The sequence below is a fragment of the Rhinoraja longicauda genome, chromosome 8 (assembly GCF_053455715.1).
Source record: "Rhinoraja longicauda isolate Sanriku21f chromosome 8, sRhiLon1.1, whole genome shotgun sequence".
Taxonomy (NCBI): Eukaryota; Metazoa; Chordata; class Chondrichthyes; order Rajiformes; family Arhynchobatidae; genus Rhinoraja; species Rhinoraja longicauda.
In genome coordinates, this window is record NC_135960.1 from 55,079,790 (window position 1) to 55,099,529 (window position 19,740).

The following is a 19,740-nucleotide window of genomic DNA, read 5'->3' on the forward strand; positions in this document are numbered from 1 at the left end:
TGTCCTCATCTAGCTTTGAAGGTAAAACTATAGTTCTAACAGGTAGATTATTTTATTGTAGACATTCCTAAAGAGATATATGGTTACTTACTGACATTCAGGTAGTCATAAGGTCATAAGTGATAGGAGCAGAATTAGGTCATTCGGACCATCAAATCTACTCCGCCATTCAATCATGGTTGATCTATCTCACCCCATTCTCCTGCCTTCTCCCCATAACCCTTGTCATCCGTACTAATCAAGAATCTATCTATCTCTTAAGGTAGTTAATTATGTCACTGAAAAGAAGACATAGCCTCCTGTCAGATGCCCCTTTCCACTGCTCCTCCTCCCAACAGTTTGCCCTCTTTATGCAATGGGAACAAAAACCTAATATATCATTCCAGGAGCAACCGACATGTGCAAATGTCAAAAGACAGCACAGTCTTTCAGTGCTTGATACACAACTCTGTGTACTGCTGTAAATGTAGCCAACTCTAGATAGCAACAATCATTTATAAAATTCCAGTATTAGCAAGAAAAAAAATCCAAGAACTTATAAGTACTCATTGATCCCTTTAAACAGCACCGACCGCCCCGACGTGGCAACTTCAACAGCCTGACCGCGAAGACGGCAAGGAAGAGAAAAAGACATTCTGGCCTTCCATCACAGTGAGGAGGGGACTGGAGGAGACTCACTGTGATGGATGTTTCTTTTGTTTGGTGTTGGTTATGATTGTATGTGTTATTGCATTTTTATTGATTATTCTTATTGGTCTTATTGTTGAACTGCGGGTAATTTTTCATTTCACTGCACATTTATGTGTATGTGACAAATAAATTGACTATTGACTATTGATATGGGTGTGTCGAGAGTGTGATGGGGTGAGAGTGAGAATGTCTTCCTACTGCTTGATGTTCACTCAGGTGCCTTTAAAAATATATGCTAGCCAATTAAATGAGCACTAAATTGGCAGGGCTGATGTTACAATCAGATTCACAGTTTCAACTGCTGTCTATGTTGCATACTTTTGGCTGGCATAATATTGTGTTTGGCATGTTCATGTTACAGATATGGGGATGCATTGCCATGGCTATTAGATTATGTTTTTTAATCTGCAGCTCCCAAACAATGGTTAAAGCTGAACTAGATGTTACTCTCTGTTCTTAAGCATGATGAAAGTATCATAATCATTTTAAGTAGAAAGACAGCATGAAACACACAAAACAACACAAAGTTACACGCTCCAAAATGAAAACAACCATGAAATAAGATTAGTACATGGAAAGACAACATGTTTTTAACAACACATATACTTTCCAAAATAAGATAAATAAATTGTTTATTCAAAGAATTATTCCAATATAAAATGTCTTCTTTTGTACCTTTTATTGGAGCAACTTTTTCTTTTCGTGAAACTGGCTTCACTTCTTCAAGAATAAACTCGGGAACGCCAGACACTTGAAGAAAGTTAATTTGACAAAGAACATCAAAGATGTGCACATTTAACATTTTAAAACAATACACCTAAAATTAAACATGGAAGCTGTGATTAAGACATGACACTCTTGGACTAATAACACCTTAGTTTCTTATTTTGGATAATGGTTGAGTTTAGATTATTGCCACATGTACTGAGGTGCAGCAATGAGTGTTTTGGTATATATTATTATTGTTTTAGGAAGCCTAGATTATTCATGGGAGCTGCAGCCCATCATGCCATTACACATTGATCACTGCACATTTCAATGTCCAGTTCTGGGCAGCCCAAAGGGACTTTTACAATCTCACCACTCCCTGCAGACTGATTTCCACAAATATCACAGCAATTATAAAATGCAAATATAATTATAAAATTATAAAACCTAAACCAACATAAGATTTATTTCAATACAACTGTCAGAGGCGTGGGATGACTTAAGACACTGAGCTCTGCATCACAAGTGCTGGCGCTTAATCAACATTCGAGAAATTGATTCAATGGGTTGAAGCAAGGCTTACTTCTTGCATGTATTCAGTGCACCGTCACCATTATGGGCTTTGATGTAGAGTGGATGCCATTTGATGTAGAGCACTAGATTACGGGATGTAGGCACTGGATGCCATTTTGGAATCCAATTTCCAACTTATTGCCAAACAGTGGGTGCTGCTAGAGCTACATTTTATATTGTGTGTTTTAATCATTGTATAACCATAATAAAGGTACCAAAAGTATTTTGTCCAAAGACACACATTGCATTAGTATACTGGCACAAGCAAAAAAATGATGCATTAAATATGGCAGCAAATAACTGAATGCAAAAAAGAATATTGTCAAATTTCAAAAGCTACCAAGATAATTCAAAGAGAAATTCTGATATGATTCATTTTATACCTTTGATTGGAGCAACATCTTTTCCTGTAATCGGTTTCACTTCTTCAGGAACAAACTTGGCAACTTCAGGCACTTAAAGATATTTGTTTTTTGGTTAAAAGAATATCAAAGATGTGAACAGAATATTTTACAATGATGCACATAAACCACAAAAGCAACAAAAGATACATGGCACAGTCTACCATCTTGTACTAATCATATAATAATCTCTCATTTCATATCATGTTTCTGGTATACCTAAAGTTAAGCTAGTTAATTAATAAAGCAGCACAGCCAACTTGATTCTATACTAATCATTGGGATAGATTAATATTCATTCTCATTCAACTCAACTTATTTTTTTCACAAAAGTTCAATTCACTGTAAGTATAATTTCTTATGGATAAATCTAAACCCAATTATAGACCTTGGTATTATTGGATAAATTCTATATAAGAAGGCTTATTACGTGTGAATGGAATGGTCATATTTGGAAGTAAATACATAAGTCTGTACTACAACAAAAAAAGCAATAACTGTAAATGTTGTACATTTTATGTTATTATAGATTTAGTTCCAAATATAATAAGTAGCAGGAAATGGTTATTCTCGACTTAATTGCTAATAGATGAAGTTGTAATCCCTGATTTCTTGCTAGTGGTTTTAGAAACCAAAGTGCGAATGAAAATAACTACCGCAACATATTGCTCATACTTTTCTAAATTATGCTTCAATAATGTTTACAGATAAGTAACTAGATAATCTTATAACTATTTCCAGCGGCAGTTTGGATGGAGTTCAAAAACTGCTCTCTTTATTGCCACCTGGTAATATGAATGTAAGCAAAAGCAAGAGAAGTCTATTCAACCTCGTGTGCCTCCTCTATCTTTCTTGCACAAAGCCCATATCCTTAATTTGTAAAAAATAATCATTTTCTTTCTTGGATCATTTCAACAGCTGAGCCTCCATTCTTGGGCAAGGATTTTCAAGATACAGTATGCTCTGATGAAGACATTTCTACTCATCTCTTCTTGTTCGGCCCACATTTTAAACTGTGACTCCTGCTTCTAGACATTCCAGCCAAAGGAAGCATTACCTGAACATCTATTCCATCAAGAACACATGAAATTTGTGAATTTCAATGAGATCACCTCTCATTTTCTGGGCTTAGGCTGTCTGCATATCCACCATTCCTAGTCTAATCAACCAGTCTGGTTCTTGCCCTGTTCTGATACTAAGAGATCCAGTTAGAGGAACTCAAGTCTGAAACACTGAGCAGATGCAGTTAACTGTTGACAGCCCTTCTCACCTTCGTTCTTCTCACACTCCTCCCTTTTCCTTCTTTCAATAGCTCACCCTACTCTGCATCTATCAGTTTATTCTCCAGTCAATATGGAGGATGAAAAATATCCATCACCTTGTCTGGAGCAACTGGCTTTGCAGTATCCTGAAATACAGCTTCTAAACAAACAAGAAATCATTCATCAACTAATCTGTAAGCAGGATGATTGGTCATTTGAAAATAATGGACATAGGAGGCGTGTTTTGGACATAACATTCCATAATGCTAGTGCAGACATATATATTTATGACTACATATTATTTCGAGCAAAGAGCTCCAAATTAGAATCCTGATGCCTTATCATTGTTTCAAACTGCGGGGCATTAAAATCTACTTATATTACATTCTCAAAGGCAGGCCTCAGTCATTTTCATTAACACAGTTATTGGTGTAAGTCACATCACAAATATATATATATATATATATATATATATATATATATGTGTGTATAGAACTGATGCTATTTTGATGCACAAGCACATGCAAATAAAGGTCACTATTAAGAACAATTATACACTGCTTTTTTACTATATAAAGGTATTAAAATTATTTCAGCTACAAAGACAACACAAAACAGTAACAAATGGACCAATTACAATTACAGCAAACAATTAGACCACATATCATATAATAAAATTAACATGTAGCAGACCATTGGCAATCTGTAACCTTTGAACAGAAATACTTCACAAGACAGCGACAAAATAAATTCCCTGTAAACCTAGAATAATTCAAGGAAAGAACATTTCCTTTCTTTTATACCTTTCACTGGAGTGGTCTTTTCTTTTTGTGTGGCTGGTTTAATTTTCTCAGGAATAAACTTGGGAACCTCAGGCACTTAAAAAAAAGTTTGGAAAAGAAATTGCCAATGAAGTAACAAGATCGGGGACGCACACAACATTAAACACAAAAGAAACCATCTACCATTGTGCTAAATCACACAATAATATCTTGTATTTTGGTTCTAATGTACAAAAAGGTATTGTTTTATGAAATGTCATTAGATAATGAAGTAATTATAATCAACCTTAATATACATTAATCCATAGACCAATTGATTGCTTTGCAACCCATCACTTCAGGTAACACTAAATATATGATTGTTTTTATGGACACTACATAGCCTCTACATACATTCGTGGTGTCCTTAGAGTTACTTTCCAATAAATCTGACTTTTCACGTTTTTGGAACAGATCGTACTGTTTACTTCAAGATATATTTGACAAGCTGATAACAGAAAACCGTGTTCTGAACGTTAATAGTCTTTCAACATAATTATGATGTTTTTACCTAATTACTGATTTAGTTTACTATAATATGTTACAAGTCTGTTTGCCCACTAGGCTGACTCATATCTAACTGAACTATAGATACATTGGAAACATCGCATGTTATAGCCTGGAAGGATCCAGCTGCATAAATATTGATTGCGGTGTTGGGCCTGGCAACCATTGACAATTATGAGAGTGCAGGTGAGATAATTACTTCCAGAGTTGTATGAGTACAGAGCATAATTATTATTTTACATGGTTCTGTTTGGAGTTGGGTTGTGCAGATTATTTCACAAATTGAAAAAAAAGTCTGGTTGGAACACAAGGCTCCAAAAATGCAGTGTTGGTGTCCAATCATCAATGAACATCAGTTGTTCCAATGATCTGCTTATCTGGCATGTTTTGGTGCATCTTCATGGATTTGGCATTCAACTTTGCCACAAGACTGAAATTACCTATTTGGCGTACAAATGTCATGTGCATCGTCAAACAACTACAACTACCCAATTTGATGTCAGAGATTTTCGATTATAATGTAATCATTATAAAACTATCAAAATTATTTCAATAAGGAAAACAGATTGACATAGCACAAATGGGACACATGCGCAAACAAAACACAAAGTAACTCTTAACTGAACTACTTTATAAGATAGTGCCATATTGGCAGAAGCATTTATCCAAAGAATAATTGTAGAATAAAGCATGTGGCTTCCTTTGTACCTTTCATTGGAGCAACCTTTTCTTCTTGTGGAATTGGTTTCATTTCTTCAGGAACAAACTCAGGAACCTCAGGCACTTTAAGAATTTAATTTTTGGACAGAAGAATATCAGAGGCACGCACTCAGAACATTTTTAAATTGCACCTGCACGTACAATTAAATGCAAGGAAGCAACTAATACATGACACGTTCATTATCTTGTGGCAATCATACAATTATTATGATCATGGTTCTGGTATATGTAGATTACACCTTATGTAGCCTATTAAATAATTCAAGTATATTAATTACAAGGTATTTAGTAATAAACTCTCAATTAATCCAAATTATTTTGATGAAAATTGCACTATTTTCCTGAGACAGCTTATGGTGTTATTATGTCTGGCAGTGTACATGATTTATCTAGAGAACTTATTCCTCCAAATGAAATAAAACAGAATATGCTTAAAAAAAACACAACACGAGGCAAATCTATGGAAAAAGACACAGTTAATGCTTCAAGTTCGAGAGCCTCATCAAAACTGAGAACGTGATACAGTTTAGTCCAGGTAGTAGAGATGGCAGGGGAGAGCAAACTGAGGAATAAAGGGTTAACTGCCTCTTAATACTGCAGTGCTTTCATCCTTTCAGAGAAGTTCCCTTTAAGACACCAATTCCCCTACTCTCTCTGCCATCTAGATTGATGTTAATTTCTCAGTTACGATGAACAGTCTCGAACCTGAAACATTAACTGTTTCACTTTCCATAGATATGCTAAATTTGTTGTGTTATTCCAGAATTTTGTGTTCATATTCCACTTAGAGGAGTGGGATCTTTACATAAATCATGCGCTGTTGATCTTCTGTTTTTATTTAGATTTCCAGCATCTATAAATTTTATGCTTCACCATTACTATTTCTAATTCAATATGTCTACTTAATTCAATGAAAAAGCGAGCAAAACAAGCTACAAAATACAAATCAGGTTCCACATAAATGTACAAACATATGAGCATACAAGTGCAGCCAAACAAATATATACACCGATCAGCCAAAACATTATGACCACCTGCCTAATATGCTGTTGGTCCTCCGTGAGCAGCACCATACGCAGCAGGGTGCAATGCACTGTGTATTGTGACACATTCCTCCCGTGACCACCATTAAAATTTTCTGTGACTTGTGCCACAGTAGACCTTCTGTCGGTTCGGACCAGACGGATAGCCTTCGTTGCCCTCGCGCAGCGGTGAGCCTTGGGCACCCAACTCCCTGTCGCTGGTAGTTTGTGGTTTGTCCCTCCTCGGACCACTGTCGATAGGTATTTACCATTGCTGACCGGGATCACCCCACAAGCCTTGCTGTTTCAGAGATGCTCTGACCCAGTCGTCTGGCCATAACAATTTGGCCTTTATCAAAGTGGCTCGGGTCTTTACTCCTGCCTATTTCTCCTGCATCCAACACATCAACTTCAAGAACTGACTGTTCACTTGCTGCCTAATACATCCCACCCCTTGACAGGTGCCATTGTAATAAGATAATCAATGTTATTCACTTCGTCTGTCAGTGGTCATAATGTTTTGGCTGATCGGTGTATAAACACACAATAGAAACACACAGACTAAAGCCTGTTGATCGTGTGATTACTTCTTCAAGGAACATATTTAAACCGTTGGATGCTTATTCCCATACCTTTCATTGGAGGAACTTTTTCTTTTCTTGAAACAGTAAGTGGCTTAACTTCATCAGAAACATCTTTCTTGAACACTTTAAAGAACAGTTATTATTAGATAAAGCACAATGAAACTAATGGACATTATCTGCAAGATGTTTGAAAAGCGAAACTAAACATATAGGACAAACACATTACATAAAATTAGACCGCAAGGCACAATCAACTGATAGGAAGAATACAGGTGCTCCACGACTTTCGATGGGGTTACGTTCCGATAAACCCATCGTAAATTGAAAATATCGTCAGTCGAAAATGCATTTAATACACCTAACCTACCAAACATCATAGCCGTGGCAGCTCCCAATCTTGGCTGACTGGGAGCTGCGGCTCACTGCCGTTGCCCAGAATCACGAGAGAGTATCTACCGCATAAGACACTGCCAGTCTGAGCAGCGGAGAGGTCTGCGAGTCCGGGAAAAGCCCGGGAAAAGATCAAAATTCAAAATTCGAAGTACGGTTTCTACCGAATGTGTATCGATTTTGCACCATCGTAAAGTTGAAATATCGTAAGTCGAAGCATTGTAAGTAGAGGAGCATCTGTATAAGTGGTAAATGGATTCCCATGGTTTTGAATTTCATAGTGACTCTTTCATGAAAGAAAATACAACAGCGTATTTAAAAAAAAGGAGAAATTAGAATTAAATTGCAAACCAAAATGATTAAGACAGTAAGAGGACAGAGTGCACCTCTATTAAAATAGAACTCAACCATATGTGTTTTCTTAAACAAATATCTTGTGGTACGGATTATGTTTGATTAAGGTGATTATGTATTCAAGTCAGTGATTCTTTAAAAAATATATATAGTTCCTGAAATCTGCCTTGAATCCAATAGATTAAAAACACACACACACACACACATACACACACAAACACAGTCTTCAGAGGGTATGGTAAAGACTTATATGTACACACACACACATATATACACGTATATGGAGTCCTCAAATCAGATATTAAATTGAAAATATAAATCATTAAATCATATTTTCAAAGTTCAAATCCTTTATGAAAACCTAAAGTACAATTTGGCTTTCTGTTAGGTATTCTTTTGCAGAAGATAAAGAATAATTTCAAGATAGGCATTATTTGAACAAAGAATTTTAAAGAATAAAATGATTAAAGCGACATATTAAAATAAAAAATAAATTCTAGTCACTTGGTACTATCTTTTGCATAAGCTTCATTTTGTAGGTGATATGTTCAGCCTCAGCAAATTAAAATGTAAAAATGTTTATGCTACTAATAATTCAGACAAAATGCCACATTTGCAAATATATTAAAGAAATAAGATGCTTATCTGTTACAATAAATCTGATCAAATAAAATCACTGAATTGGGCAATGAACATGGATCTTTCCTAAAACTTGAATAATTTTACCTATAATCCATCAGTGACAGCAGCTCTTTGACATCCCACTCTAATATTCATTCTTCAAATGTAATTTTAGACAATATGCACTCTTAATCAAGGTAACATAATTGTGTCTTTACCTTTCTGATAATCAACTTCATCTCCCTCCAGAATTGTGTAAGTAACTTCTTCATATCTCTTGGATATTTCAGTGACTGTAAAAGAGATATATTCTATTAGCTTATATCAGTAAGAATATGTTTCATGCATGACAACACTTTAGACGAGGCAATATAAGTTTATGGAAATAAGATATCTTTAAATTTATCAGTATAATTTGAGCAAAATACTATTTTAACCCTCTTTTGCTGAAATGGTAACTGCTGAAATGGTAAAATTGTGTCTTTAATAAACAAGCCTAGGATCTCCATTTGCATATCTATATTATCAGATCAAGTTTCTAATGATTAGAATTTAAATATTTGAAAGGTGAATAATGTAGAGATAGCCTTTGTGTCTGCCACAATTTCTCTGTGGAAGATAACCCTTTCAGCTGGGAGTCATATTAATGCAACTAAAGGAACAAATGCATTTTTAAGCATTCCAAAGCTCACCTCAATTTTTATGGGTCTACATTGACCTCATCATGACATAAAGCAATGAGTAAAAGTTGATGAAGATTGGCAAACATAGAGGTGCAATATGTTCATAAGAGCAGAATGAGGCCATTTGGCCCATTACGTCTACTCCGCCATTCAATCATGGCTGATCTATCTTCCCCTCTCATCCACATTCTCCTGCCTTTTCCCCATAACTCCTGACACCCATGCCAATCAAGAGTCTATCTATCTCTGCCTTACAAATATCCATTGACTTGGCGTCCACAACCTTCTACGGCAATGCTGCAAGCCACCATGTATCTGTGTTCACCCACAAGCAATTAGCCTCACCATGCATATCTGACTCTCATGTAAGCCCATATAAATTCCCAGGGCTCCAATTTAGGAGCTGTTTCGGGTCACTAATTTGGAGGATGCAAATTACTGATTTTATTAAGTTTGGGCATGGGGCCCAATTTCTGGCAAGTTTAATTTCTGTTTATCATCGATTGATTAAAATTTTTTGGATTGGGCATGGATGCTACTGGGGCCAACTGGATAAATATGTGTTCCATGAGTGCATGAGTGGATAGACATGCTGGCTGTTGAAGGAAAGGTTGGGAAGGGAATGCATGGGTTGTGGCTGAGTTACTCCAGCATTTTGTCTAACTTAGATATTTGCTGGGTTTTGCAAACTGTGCTCTACTGCTGGATTGCTAATGGTGGGCAGGTTAGAGAATTGTAGCAGTTTGGTGCTATGTCACCCATTTACACGAAGCCAACATTTCAAAGCTGTTTACAATTGGCTGGGTACCCCAACTTGGCGATGCTTGTATTGTAAAATTCTGGCAGTTTGATACAGAATTGCTGATATTTCCAGTAGATTACTGCACAAAGATTTTCCTCCCTCCTGTTTGCAAACAAAGTCTTGATATTTGTAAAACATAACTGGGCTGGGTTGACATCAATCTTTTAGAGGTGGTATTAATTCTTTACTGGCATTATGTTATACTTATGTTCCTTTTAAAACCAATGAAAAAAAATCAAGTATGGTGCTTGTGCCCAAAGGCTGGTCATGGCGGCACGGTAGCGCAGCGGTAGAGTTGCTGCTTTACAGCGAATGCAGCGCCGGAGACTCAGGTTCGATCCTGACTACGGGTGCTGCACTGTAAGGAGTTTGTACGTTCTCCCCGTGACCTGCGTGGGTTTCCTCCGAGATCTTCGGTTTCCTCCCACACTCCAAAGACGTACAGGTATGTAGGTTAATTGGCTGGGTAAATGTAAAAATTGTCCCTAGTGGGTGTAGGATAGTGTTAGTGTACGGGGATCACTGGGCGGCACGGACTTGGAGGGCCGAAAAGGCCTGTTTCTGGCTGTATATATATGATATGATAATCTAATATTTCCAATTTTCCATCACTTACCAATGTAGAAATCACTTCTGAATGCAACTTGAAACATTATAACCTTAAAAATTATAAATATTTCTCAAAGGGTATCATGTTGTATTTTGATAGGGGAAAGCCATATTTTCTTAATTATACTTGTACAACTGTTTTGGTGCAGTTGACAAGAAGACTTCAGAAAAATCCCAAATAACTTTAAGACCTTACTACAAGAAGAAGAAATTATATGCATTTTTAGATTATGCTATTCTGGTATGTTTGATTAGGTCTTTAAATACTTTCTGATGCTTATTAAAATCAAATATATCAAATATGTTACCTATTTCTTCTGTCCATTCTTCTGTAAAAAAAAGTAAAACTATGTCAATAGTTAATGACACCAACATAATTAAGGTGGATGTATATACACAGCCAACTAAAAAGAATACATTGGGAGGTACAGGAAAAATCGTAACTTCAAATGTACAGCTAAAGAAGCATCATAAATCCAAATTGTAGTTCTTAGATACACTTTTTGCAAACTAAATTTAAGAAAATACTACAATGGGTCCTCAATTTGATGACACCAAAATCATACAAGAGGATCAAGTCTGAAGAAGGGTCTCGTCCCGATAACGTCACCCATTCCCTCTCTCGAGAGATGCTGCCTATCCCGTTGAGATACTTCAGCATTTTGTGTCTACCCAAGAGGATCAATATGTGCGTTGAGCCTGTGAGTAAAGCTGATGTAGCAAATGTGAAGAGCAGCCAGGGAGAGATCAAGGAAAAAACTTTTGTCACTATCATATCATATCATATCATATATATACAGCCGGAAACAGGCCTTTTCGGCCCTCCAAGTCCGTGCCGCCCAGCGATCCCCGTACATTAACACTATCCTACACCCACTAGGGACAATTTTTACATTTACCCAGCCAATTAACCTACATACCTGTACGTCTTTGGAGTGCGGGAGGAAACCGAAGATCTCGGAGAAAACCCACGCAGGTCACGAGGAGAACGTACAAACTCCTTACAGTGCAGCACCCGTAGTCAGGATCGAACCTGAGTCTCCGGCGCTGCATTCGCTGTAAAGCAGCAACTCTACCGCTGCGCTACCGTGCCGCCTATATATTTGAGGCCTTAGTGGAGTTGGGAAGCAGAAAGAGGTCGCCATTCCCAGATAGTTACAAATGCACCAATAGGCTTTGATGTTACGATATTTATTCACGCCCATCACTCTTTTATGGTTGAAGGGCATATCTAATGAAAAGTTTAACCCAAAGAGAACCATGACGGAAAATCATCAACGAGCCAGATCTTTATGCTAAGTTGGACTCCATACTTTCCAGAATTGAAGTAGTGGGCAATCCCATGAGCAGCTTTCAGGTCCAATCACAATTCAACATTTAAAAGGGCAATGCTGCTTCTTCTAACGTAGTATCAGCAGCAATGACTCAGAGACTTCGAGTAGAAGAGCAAGGCTAGCCATTGCTATGCATGAAAAGCTAACAATCATATCTCTGACAGATTACTACAATTGCTGGGGTGCTGGTTGGACAGAGTAGCAGTAGCTGTACGAAGCATGAACTTGCATATTCTCTCTCAAGGCAGCAGCAACCATCCAACCCTGATGCCAACTAATTTTTAGTGTCATCTTTCAAATTTGTGCAATACAGTATATGTTTTGAGCTAATGCAATCATTTACTGCAGTTTCCACACTGAGAAGCCTACATGGTCATCATCTAAATCCATCTCTCGCCTTGTTCTCAGAAAGTTCTGTAACCGTTACTTGGCAACTGAGATTGAACTGTGCAAGGGTAGCAAGAAGGCCAAAGGCACTAAAGAATTGCAGATATATAATTAGTTGTTAAGACATGGGAGCAGAATTAGGCCATTTGAGCCATTGAGCCTGCTCCGTCATTCGATCATGGCTGATCTAGTTTTCTCTCTCAACCCCATTATCCTACCTTCTCCCTGTAACCTTTAGCACCCTTATTAATCAAACACCCTATCAATCTCCACTTTAAAATACTCAATATCTTGGCCTCCTGTGGAAGTTAACTAGAAATAAGGAAAATGGCAGGGTTTCTTTATAATTTTTTTATAATCCCAATTCCCTTCCACTAGTCTTGCCCAAACTACCAGTACCCAAATATGCCAAAGTACTTTGGGCACATTTATTCATCTAATTGCTCCAGTAATGTCCTATCAATAGCTGCTTTCTATCCAAATTACAATGCAATAAATGTTTCGGTTGAGGCCAAATATATTTGATGTTAGAATCCTAAGTTAACTTCTGTTTTACCTGGAGATGGTTTTCTTTCAAATGGAATTCCAATATCCGGAACATCTAAAGAATACAAAAGGAAGATTTTTTACTCGTTGATCATGTTGATTTATTTTCTCAATATTTTTGAACGATTTATTGCAAAATATTAAATTTCCATTATTTTGAGAAAATGTAAACAAAAAGAGATGACAAATACAGCTAATGCTGTTCATGATTTATGCCAACCTTGCTGAAAATTTGATAATAGGAATATGAAATTTTTATAAGATTACATACCAGGTTTCCTTTGCTGTAAATTGATTTCTGTAATAATCAGATTTTAAATGATAAATTAGTTAAAGAAAAATTACAGTATCACTGAAAAATTGTTTTAATCATCAAATGTACCTACCTTGGCTTGATACGTAGAGTTCTGCAGTACTTTTAGCTTCACCCCTTGGTTCAAGTTGAGCAATTACAGAATAAACACCTAAAGAAAATAATTTTGTACTCTGTTATTTATCTATATTTCAATGGAAAATCGTATATTGTGGAATTACGTAATACATACAGCACAGAAACAAAAGGCCTTAATGATGTCAAGGGAGGTGGTAACAAATTTCAAGATTTATACCTGAGGTAAAGAACTTTCCCAGTCTCCCTATTTGATTATTCTAATGGCTTCTAGTTTGGAATCCCTCATATACATCTTATCCATTATTTATATTCTTCCTTCTTACTTCTGAATACCTCTATCGGGTCACTTGTTATACTTAGTTGTTCTTTTTATTCTGATAACAAGTTCTGCTTTGATTTTGTAAATCATTTTTGTACTTCTCAGAGCTGATCAAGGTTCAAAATTAAATTTAACATAATTTCTCTAATTCAAATTGCCTCTCTGTAAATTAGCCTCGGGAGGTAAAAAAAATAAAAATAATAAATAACCACAGTAATGGAAATAAGATTAAATTATTACAATAAACAAACCTTCGTCTTCTGTTGTTACATTATGGATAGTCATAAAATGCCGGCGCCCTTCTCTTCTGAAGCTGTATTTTGCGCTTTCTTTCAGCACCACTGTGTCTTTAAACCAGGTTACAATGGCATCATCAAAAGACACTTCACACTCAAATACAGCTGACTCATGCTCTTTCACTACAATATCCTGAATTGTCTTTGTGAATTCAATTGGGTGAGCTACAACACATAAAAAACACAAACAAAAATTCATATAAAAAATCCACTCTCAAAATACAATTAGAATAACCCCATTTTATAGAGCTACAAACCTTGAACATTTAAATCAGCAGTTGTCTCTTGATCTTCAAACCTGCAAGTAAATCGGCCTTGGTCCTCTGGTTTCAAGTCACTAATAGTGACTTTCTGCAACTTATCCGCAACATCTATGGAATATCTGCCCTGCCCCTCAATTCTCCTCCCATTTTTAAACCACTCAGTTTTTAGATTTGGTAAGGAAAACTGGCAAACCATGATACAAATATGGCCTTCCTTTCCCGAAAGATTTTCAAGATGCTGTTCAACAATAGGTTCTGGAGAACACAAACCGATTTAAGTAAATTAGACGAGTTAAAAAGTTTCCAAACAACATTTAGAAATAAAAATATAAATATAATAACCACTTACCAACAACAGTTAGTTTTGCACTTGAGATATGCGGGCCACAGACAATGCGGAAGTTGCCTTGATCTTGCAGAGCACAGTCTTTAATCTTTAGACGATGAATGTCACCATCAATACTAATTTCATACTTGCTATTCGATTCCAATTTTTCAGTCCCTTTATACCAGGAAAGTTTGATTTCAGGATAATTTATTTTTATGGCACATTCAAACTCTGCATCTGCATCTGTACGTACAACTTGATCTTCAATATCCTTGATTAATTCAATAGGCTGCAGAGAGAATAAATAAATATTTATGTCAAAAAGGGAACTCCCCAATGGAATATAATTTTAGGTAACTATTGCATTATAATGATGGAAATCTTACCTCGACTTTTTCTATTCTATGCTGGATATATTGAATTAGTTCATTAAACTCCTCTTCTTCAGGACCTCTGTCCAGTTCTTCCACCTCCTTAATAAAGCACCAATTAAAGGTAGTTACAAAGCATGAATGTAAGACACCTATTCTGCATAACAGTATAATGTCATATGGCACTGATAAACATAATCGTACGCACCACTCTGTGAGTTTCATCTCCTTTGCTAGCTTTCAATAGTTCAATGGCTTGTAGGAGTCCACGGAAATCAGTAATTCCATACATACGAGCATACTTTTCATACTCCTTAGGATCAACATTCCTTAAAAGTTCAACAATATCAATATCCTTATCTGCTTCTTCTTCCTTTTTCTTGGATGGTGTTCTTTTAAGATAAATGGCAAAATTAATTCATTATTGTTCTATTTTAAAAATTGCATGTTAAAAGGTACATAAATCAATATATCAATACTAAAATCAGTCTATTACTATCAGATTTGTCACTTAAATGTATCCACTCTATTAAATAGAAATCATCATGAAGAAAAATGCTAAATTGAAGTGAGATTCAGTTACATTATGCAAATAATCAAGTAAGATAGTCATCAAATGAAAAATCAAGACTTTATTAGTGACACCTAAACCAAAACACTTACTTCTTCAACTTTGCTCTAAAGTCTGTTTCAACAATAATTTCTTTTTTCTCTTCTATTTCTAAGTTCATACCACTTTCAATTTCACCAAATTTACTGGATGCAACACATCTGTAATGTCCAGTGTCAGTTTTTATCACATCTTTGATTTCTAGTTTGGCCTCTTGCCCCTTTTGTTGGACAATAATTCGACCACCATGGTTCATTTGCCTCCATTTGCCTTTCATCCATTTGACATTTGGAATTGGATCACCACCAACCTTGGCAATAAATGTTGCTATATCCTCTGAAATGTAAAAATGACTTCTTTAAATATTGCATCTTGCAAAAAAATTGAACAAACACAATAACAGGAAAAATATTCAACAGTGCACTTACTTTCCATTCCTTTAAAGTTCTTTGGTTTCTCAATGAAGAAGATCTGGTCAGGTTGTGGTGGAGAAATCACTTTCCTAGCTGCCTTTTTTTCTAAATCAGAACAAATTAAAAGAATTTCAGAGGTCCAATTTTACTATAATCCAGTACACCATTTCTCAAAAGTATTATGAATGTATGCTCTGTACAAAAATCAAATTTATCGAAGGTGAATGCAAAAAAAGTTTTTAGAACATTAGTACCATCATTTTGATCGTGGTACAAAATAGTTTCTTCCAACTATATTCAACTATACTCACCTACTTTCAGCTGCCATTTTCAAAAGGCCGAGTAACTTTACTGCTTGCAGTTAAAAATAAAAGAACTCTTAAAATAAGGCAATTTAAATAATGAAACAATTTCTCCAAGCTGACTGGCTGCTTGTCCTTTATCCTATCTCCAATAAAAATGGAAGAGGGCATGTTCAAAATGCTCCAGATGTTGTGCACTTTAACCTCTGAAGCAAACACTACATATTGGATTTTTGGAGTTAATATTCAAAATGATAAATGTACCACTCTTGATTCCCCAAAAGATTGCAATTTTACAAATACACATCAGCACATTGTTTGGCATAAAACTCATGCATTTTCTTTATAAAATTAGAATTCAAGTATTTCTTTCCACATCTTTCCATGGTGACGTGGATCTAATTGTAATATTTAATTACTATAGATATTTTTGATAAAGCCATTCAGGACCTACAGAGAAAGATTCAATCAATGAGAATAAAGAAAAACATCAGCCACATATCCATATATTTGTTACTAATTGGCAATGGCTGGAACATGTCTGTTTATATGCAAAATGACATTTGCAGTCATAAAGATTCCCATTCAGAAAGGCAATTGGATCCTTGTGGTTGTACCAATACAATAGCTACACATTGTAATTACATTAATTGTAAGAAGGTGGTGGGCAGACCTACCCCCATGTTTTACAAATCAAAAGTATTGCGCTCTTATCTGTTTTGATATATATATGTGTGGTCGATATATGTGTCCACCAGTTATCGATATACAAATAATTCATCAAGGTATATAAAAAATAATTACACATGAACATGAAGTTGTACTACTGTGAATATGTTAATAATTACTTATATGATATATCTCATGCTTTAAAATTACATGCATTAACATTTCATAACAAGAATTAGTTAAGTCTTGTTTTATGCTTAGCAAACAAAAAGAACACATAAAATTCTTCGGTAATGCAACTAAAAAAAGATTTCTGCGGCAATATGAAAAACATTTAGTAAGTTTTGAAACACAGAAGTGATGGTATTGAGCATTGTAACGAACAGAGCTACAATTAAATATAAATCTGTCTTCTCTATGGCACTATCTAGTTTAGTTTAGTTCATTGACACATGTAGCGAGGTACAGTGAAAAGCTTTTTTGTTGCATGCTAACCAGTCGGCATAAAGACTATACATGATTACTCTTAAGAATAATCAAGTGAAGGAATGAAAATGTGGCAGCTAGGCACATGCAAGAGTCCAATTAGTTTATGAATTCAATTTGTGAATTCAATTCATTTCATAAATATAACCATTGATTGTTGGTTGTTTCAGCCATCAAGATCAAAACTACATTGCCAAGGAATCATCCTTTGTCTTTCAATACAATAAAGATCTCAAGGCAACTTCAATTTTGCCTTGAAGGTAGACACAAAATGCTGGAGTAACTCAGCAGGTCAGGCAGCATCTCTGGAGAGAAGGAATGGGTGATGTTTCGGGTCGAGACCCTCTTCAGACTTAATACATTAAAATTCAAGAAGTTGAATGTTTAGCAAACCATGATTTTACAAATTTGTGGCATCCATACATCACTCACATAATAATAACAATTTAATTCATAACTACCCCATACCTTGGATTGTTAGCTTGGCTTTGCAATTGTCAGTTCCAGCCTCATTTGTGGCTTTACACAGGAAGTCACCACTATCTGTTTTTGCAACTGTTTTAATTTCAACTGTAGCTGTGCCATCTATGAAAGTCATGTTCAGTTTTTCAGATGGTTTTATTTCTTTCCTATCTTTGAACCATTGGACCTTAATTGGTTCAGACCCATGAACATGACATTTTAGCTGCAAGAACTCTCCTTCTGTTATGGTCATCGGTTCAAGTGGAATATCAAAGACAGGTGGCTTCTTAAGTTCTAAAACAACAACAAAAGAAATGTCAATAGTTAATCCATTAAAATTTTCATTATCACTTTTATTCCCTCTCCCCCTTGTGATTTTGCCATTTCCAGACAATACATTTTCCCTTTCATCTGGAAATACTTAGCGGCAGACTTGCTCAATATTATAAATGGCCTTCAATAATGCAAGGGATGTATGCATTTTCGTCAGGCAATACATTTGTTATTCTTTAGAACTCATCCACTACACAGAATTTCATCTACTGACCTATCCAGGAAATGATGAAAAGTGCCCAACAACAAAAGATAGATGACATAGTATGATGCCTCTGTAAATGGAAGAATGAGACTAGCTAGGGTTCCTCAAGAACATGACTCACTACAATCTAAAAAAGGACATTTGGGAATGGGCAATAAATGCTGTCCCAACCCCAATAATACACAAACTCTGAAAAATGAACAACAAATAATTTCTATATATTTTCCACAGCGTCATTGATTAAAAGGCAGAGTTTAAACAAAATCTGTACAAGAAAAGTTGACAACATGCAAGGATTTTTGAATGTCTATGTCTATTAGACATTAAATAAATGGTATCAAGACTAAACAAAAAACGATTCAACAAAACAGAATTTGCCAGTGTAAGCTTCTCCATTCCTGATAGTGATGAATATCCATCACTGACCTTTGATCAGTACGGACACATTGAACTTTGCTGTGCCTGCATCATTCGACACTTCACATATGTAGACACCAGAATCAGCAATCTGTGTTTTCTTAATGTTCAAAATGACAACATTATTTTTAAAGGATAATTCGTAATTTTCAGTTTCCAAGATCTCTTGCTCATCTTTGAACCAGGTTATAGATAATGGTTGTGAACCAGAAGCACGAGCTTCAATTTTTATAGATTTTCCTTCTGAATCCTGTATTGTTTCAAGAGGTTTTTTAGTAAAGCTTGGAGGAATTTTACGATCTGTAAGAGAAAAGAGTAGCATCATGAATATCACACACATCTAATGGGCCTGGATCATGCTAACTTTTGTCAGTAGTTTCAATTGGATCTGCTGCCAATGAAATGGCAGTTCAACTAATGTTCCATCCTATTGTCATTTAAGTTGGGGAAATTACTTCCTGGAATCAACAAAAGATTAAGCCAACTGTGAACTGTACAGACTTAATGCAGATTGTTAAATAAAAATTTTAGGAGGAAAACAGAAATGTGCTACTTTTTAATTTTGTATTTGCTTTGTTTTGGTGTTTATAATAATTTCTAAATAATTTTGTGTGTTTAATTAACATCTTTATTTTTGATTAATTTTAAAATAATTTTGTTATCTTTTTAATTACTTGCATTTAAAAATAGTATCAATGTATTTCATCTCCAGCTTTGTAACCTGCCAGGAATTTTCGAAAAAGGGCATTTTTTCTCTGCCACCTGATGAAATATTATAGGACTCCAGAATGAAGAAGACCAACAAATTGGGGCCTCTGCAATAAGTGCTAGTAAGAGTGGACGTAGAGAGACAACAGTCAG

The 19,740-nt window shown here is 35.6% G+C and overlaps 1 protein-coding gene across 1 annotated transcript in view; it reads right to left on the reverse strand.

Moving 5' to 3' along the window:
* Positions 1 to 19,740, reverse strand: part of ttn.2 (titin, tandem duplicate 2) — a 314,983-nt gene that overhangs the window by 165,084 nt on the left and 130,159 nt on the right. The window contains exons 108-125 of the mRNA XM_078404016.1: positions 18,889 to 19,179; positions 17,931 to 18,218; positions 16,021 to 16,110; positions 15,646 to 15,928; positions 15,191 to 15,374; positions 14,998 to 15,084; positions 14,633 to 14,900; positions 14,278 to 14,538; positions 13,976 to 14,185; positions 13,401 to 13,478; positions 13,286 to 13,312; positions 13,025 to 13,069; positions 11,056 to 11,076; positions 8,872 to 8,946; positions 7,337 to 7,411; positions 5,671 to 5,745; positions 4,438 to 4,512; positions 1,366 to 1,440 (exon numbers count right to left, since the gene is read on the reverse strand). Of these exons, the coding sequence (XP_078260142.1) occupies positions 1,366 to 1,440; positions 4,438 to 4,512; positions 5,671 to 5,745; positions 7,337 to 7,411; positions 8,872 to 8,946; positions 11,056 to 11,076; positions 13,025 to 13,069; positions 13,286 to 13,312; positions 13,401 to 13,478; positions 13,976 to 14,185; positions 14,278 to 14,538; positions 14,633 to 14,900; positions 14,998 to 15,084; positions 15,191 to 15,374; positions 15,646 to 15,928; positions 16,021 to 16,110; positions 17,931 to 18,218; positions 18,889 to 19,179 (2,508 nt within the window). The remainder of the gene's footprint in view (positions 1 to 1,365; positions 1,441 to 4,437; positions 4,513 to 5,670; positions 5,746 to 7,336; positions 7,412 to 8,871; positions 8,947 to 11,055; positions 11,077 to 13,024; positions 13,070 to 13,285; positions 13,313 to 13,400; positions 13,479 to 13,975; positions 14,186 to 14,277; positions 14,539 to 14,632; positions 14,901 to 14,997; positions 15,085 to 15,190; positions 15,375 to 15,645; positions 15,929 to 16,020; positions 16,111 to 17,930; positions 18,219 to 18,888; positions 19,180 to 19,740) is intronic.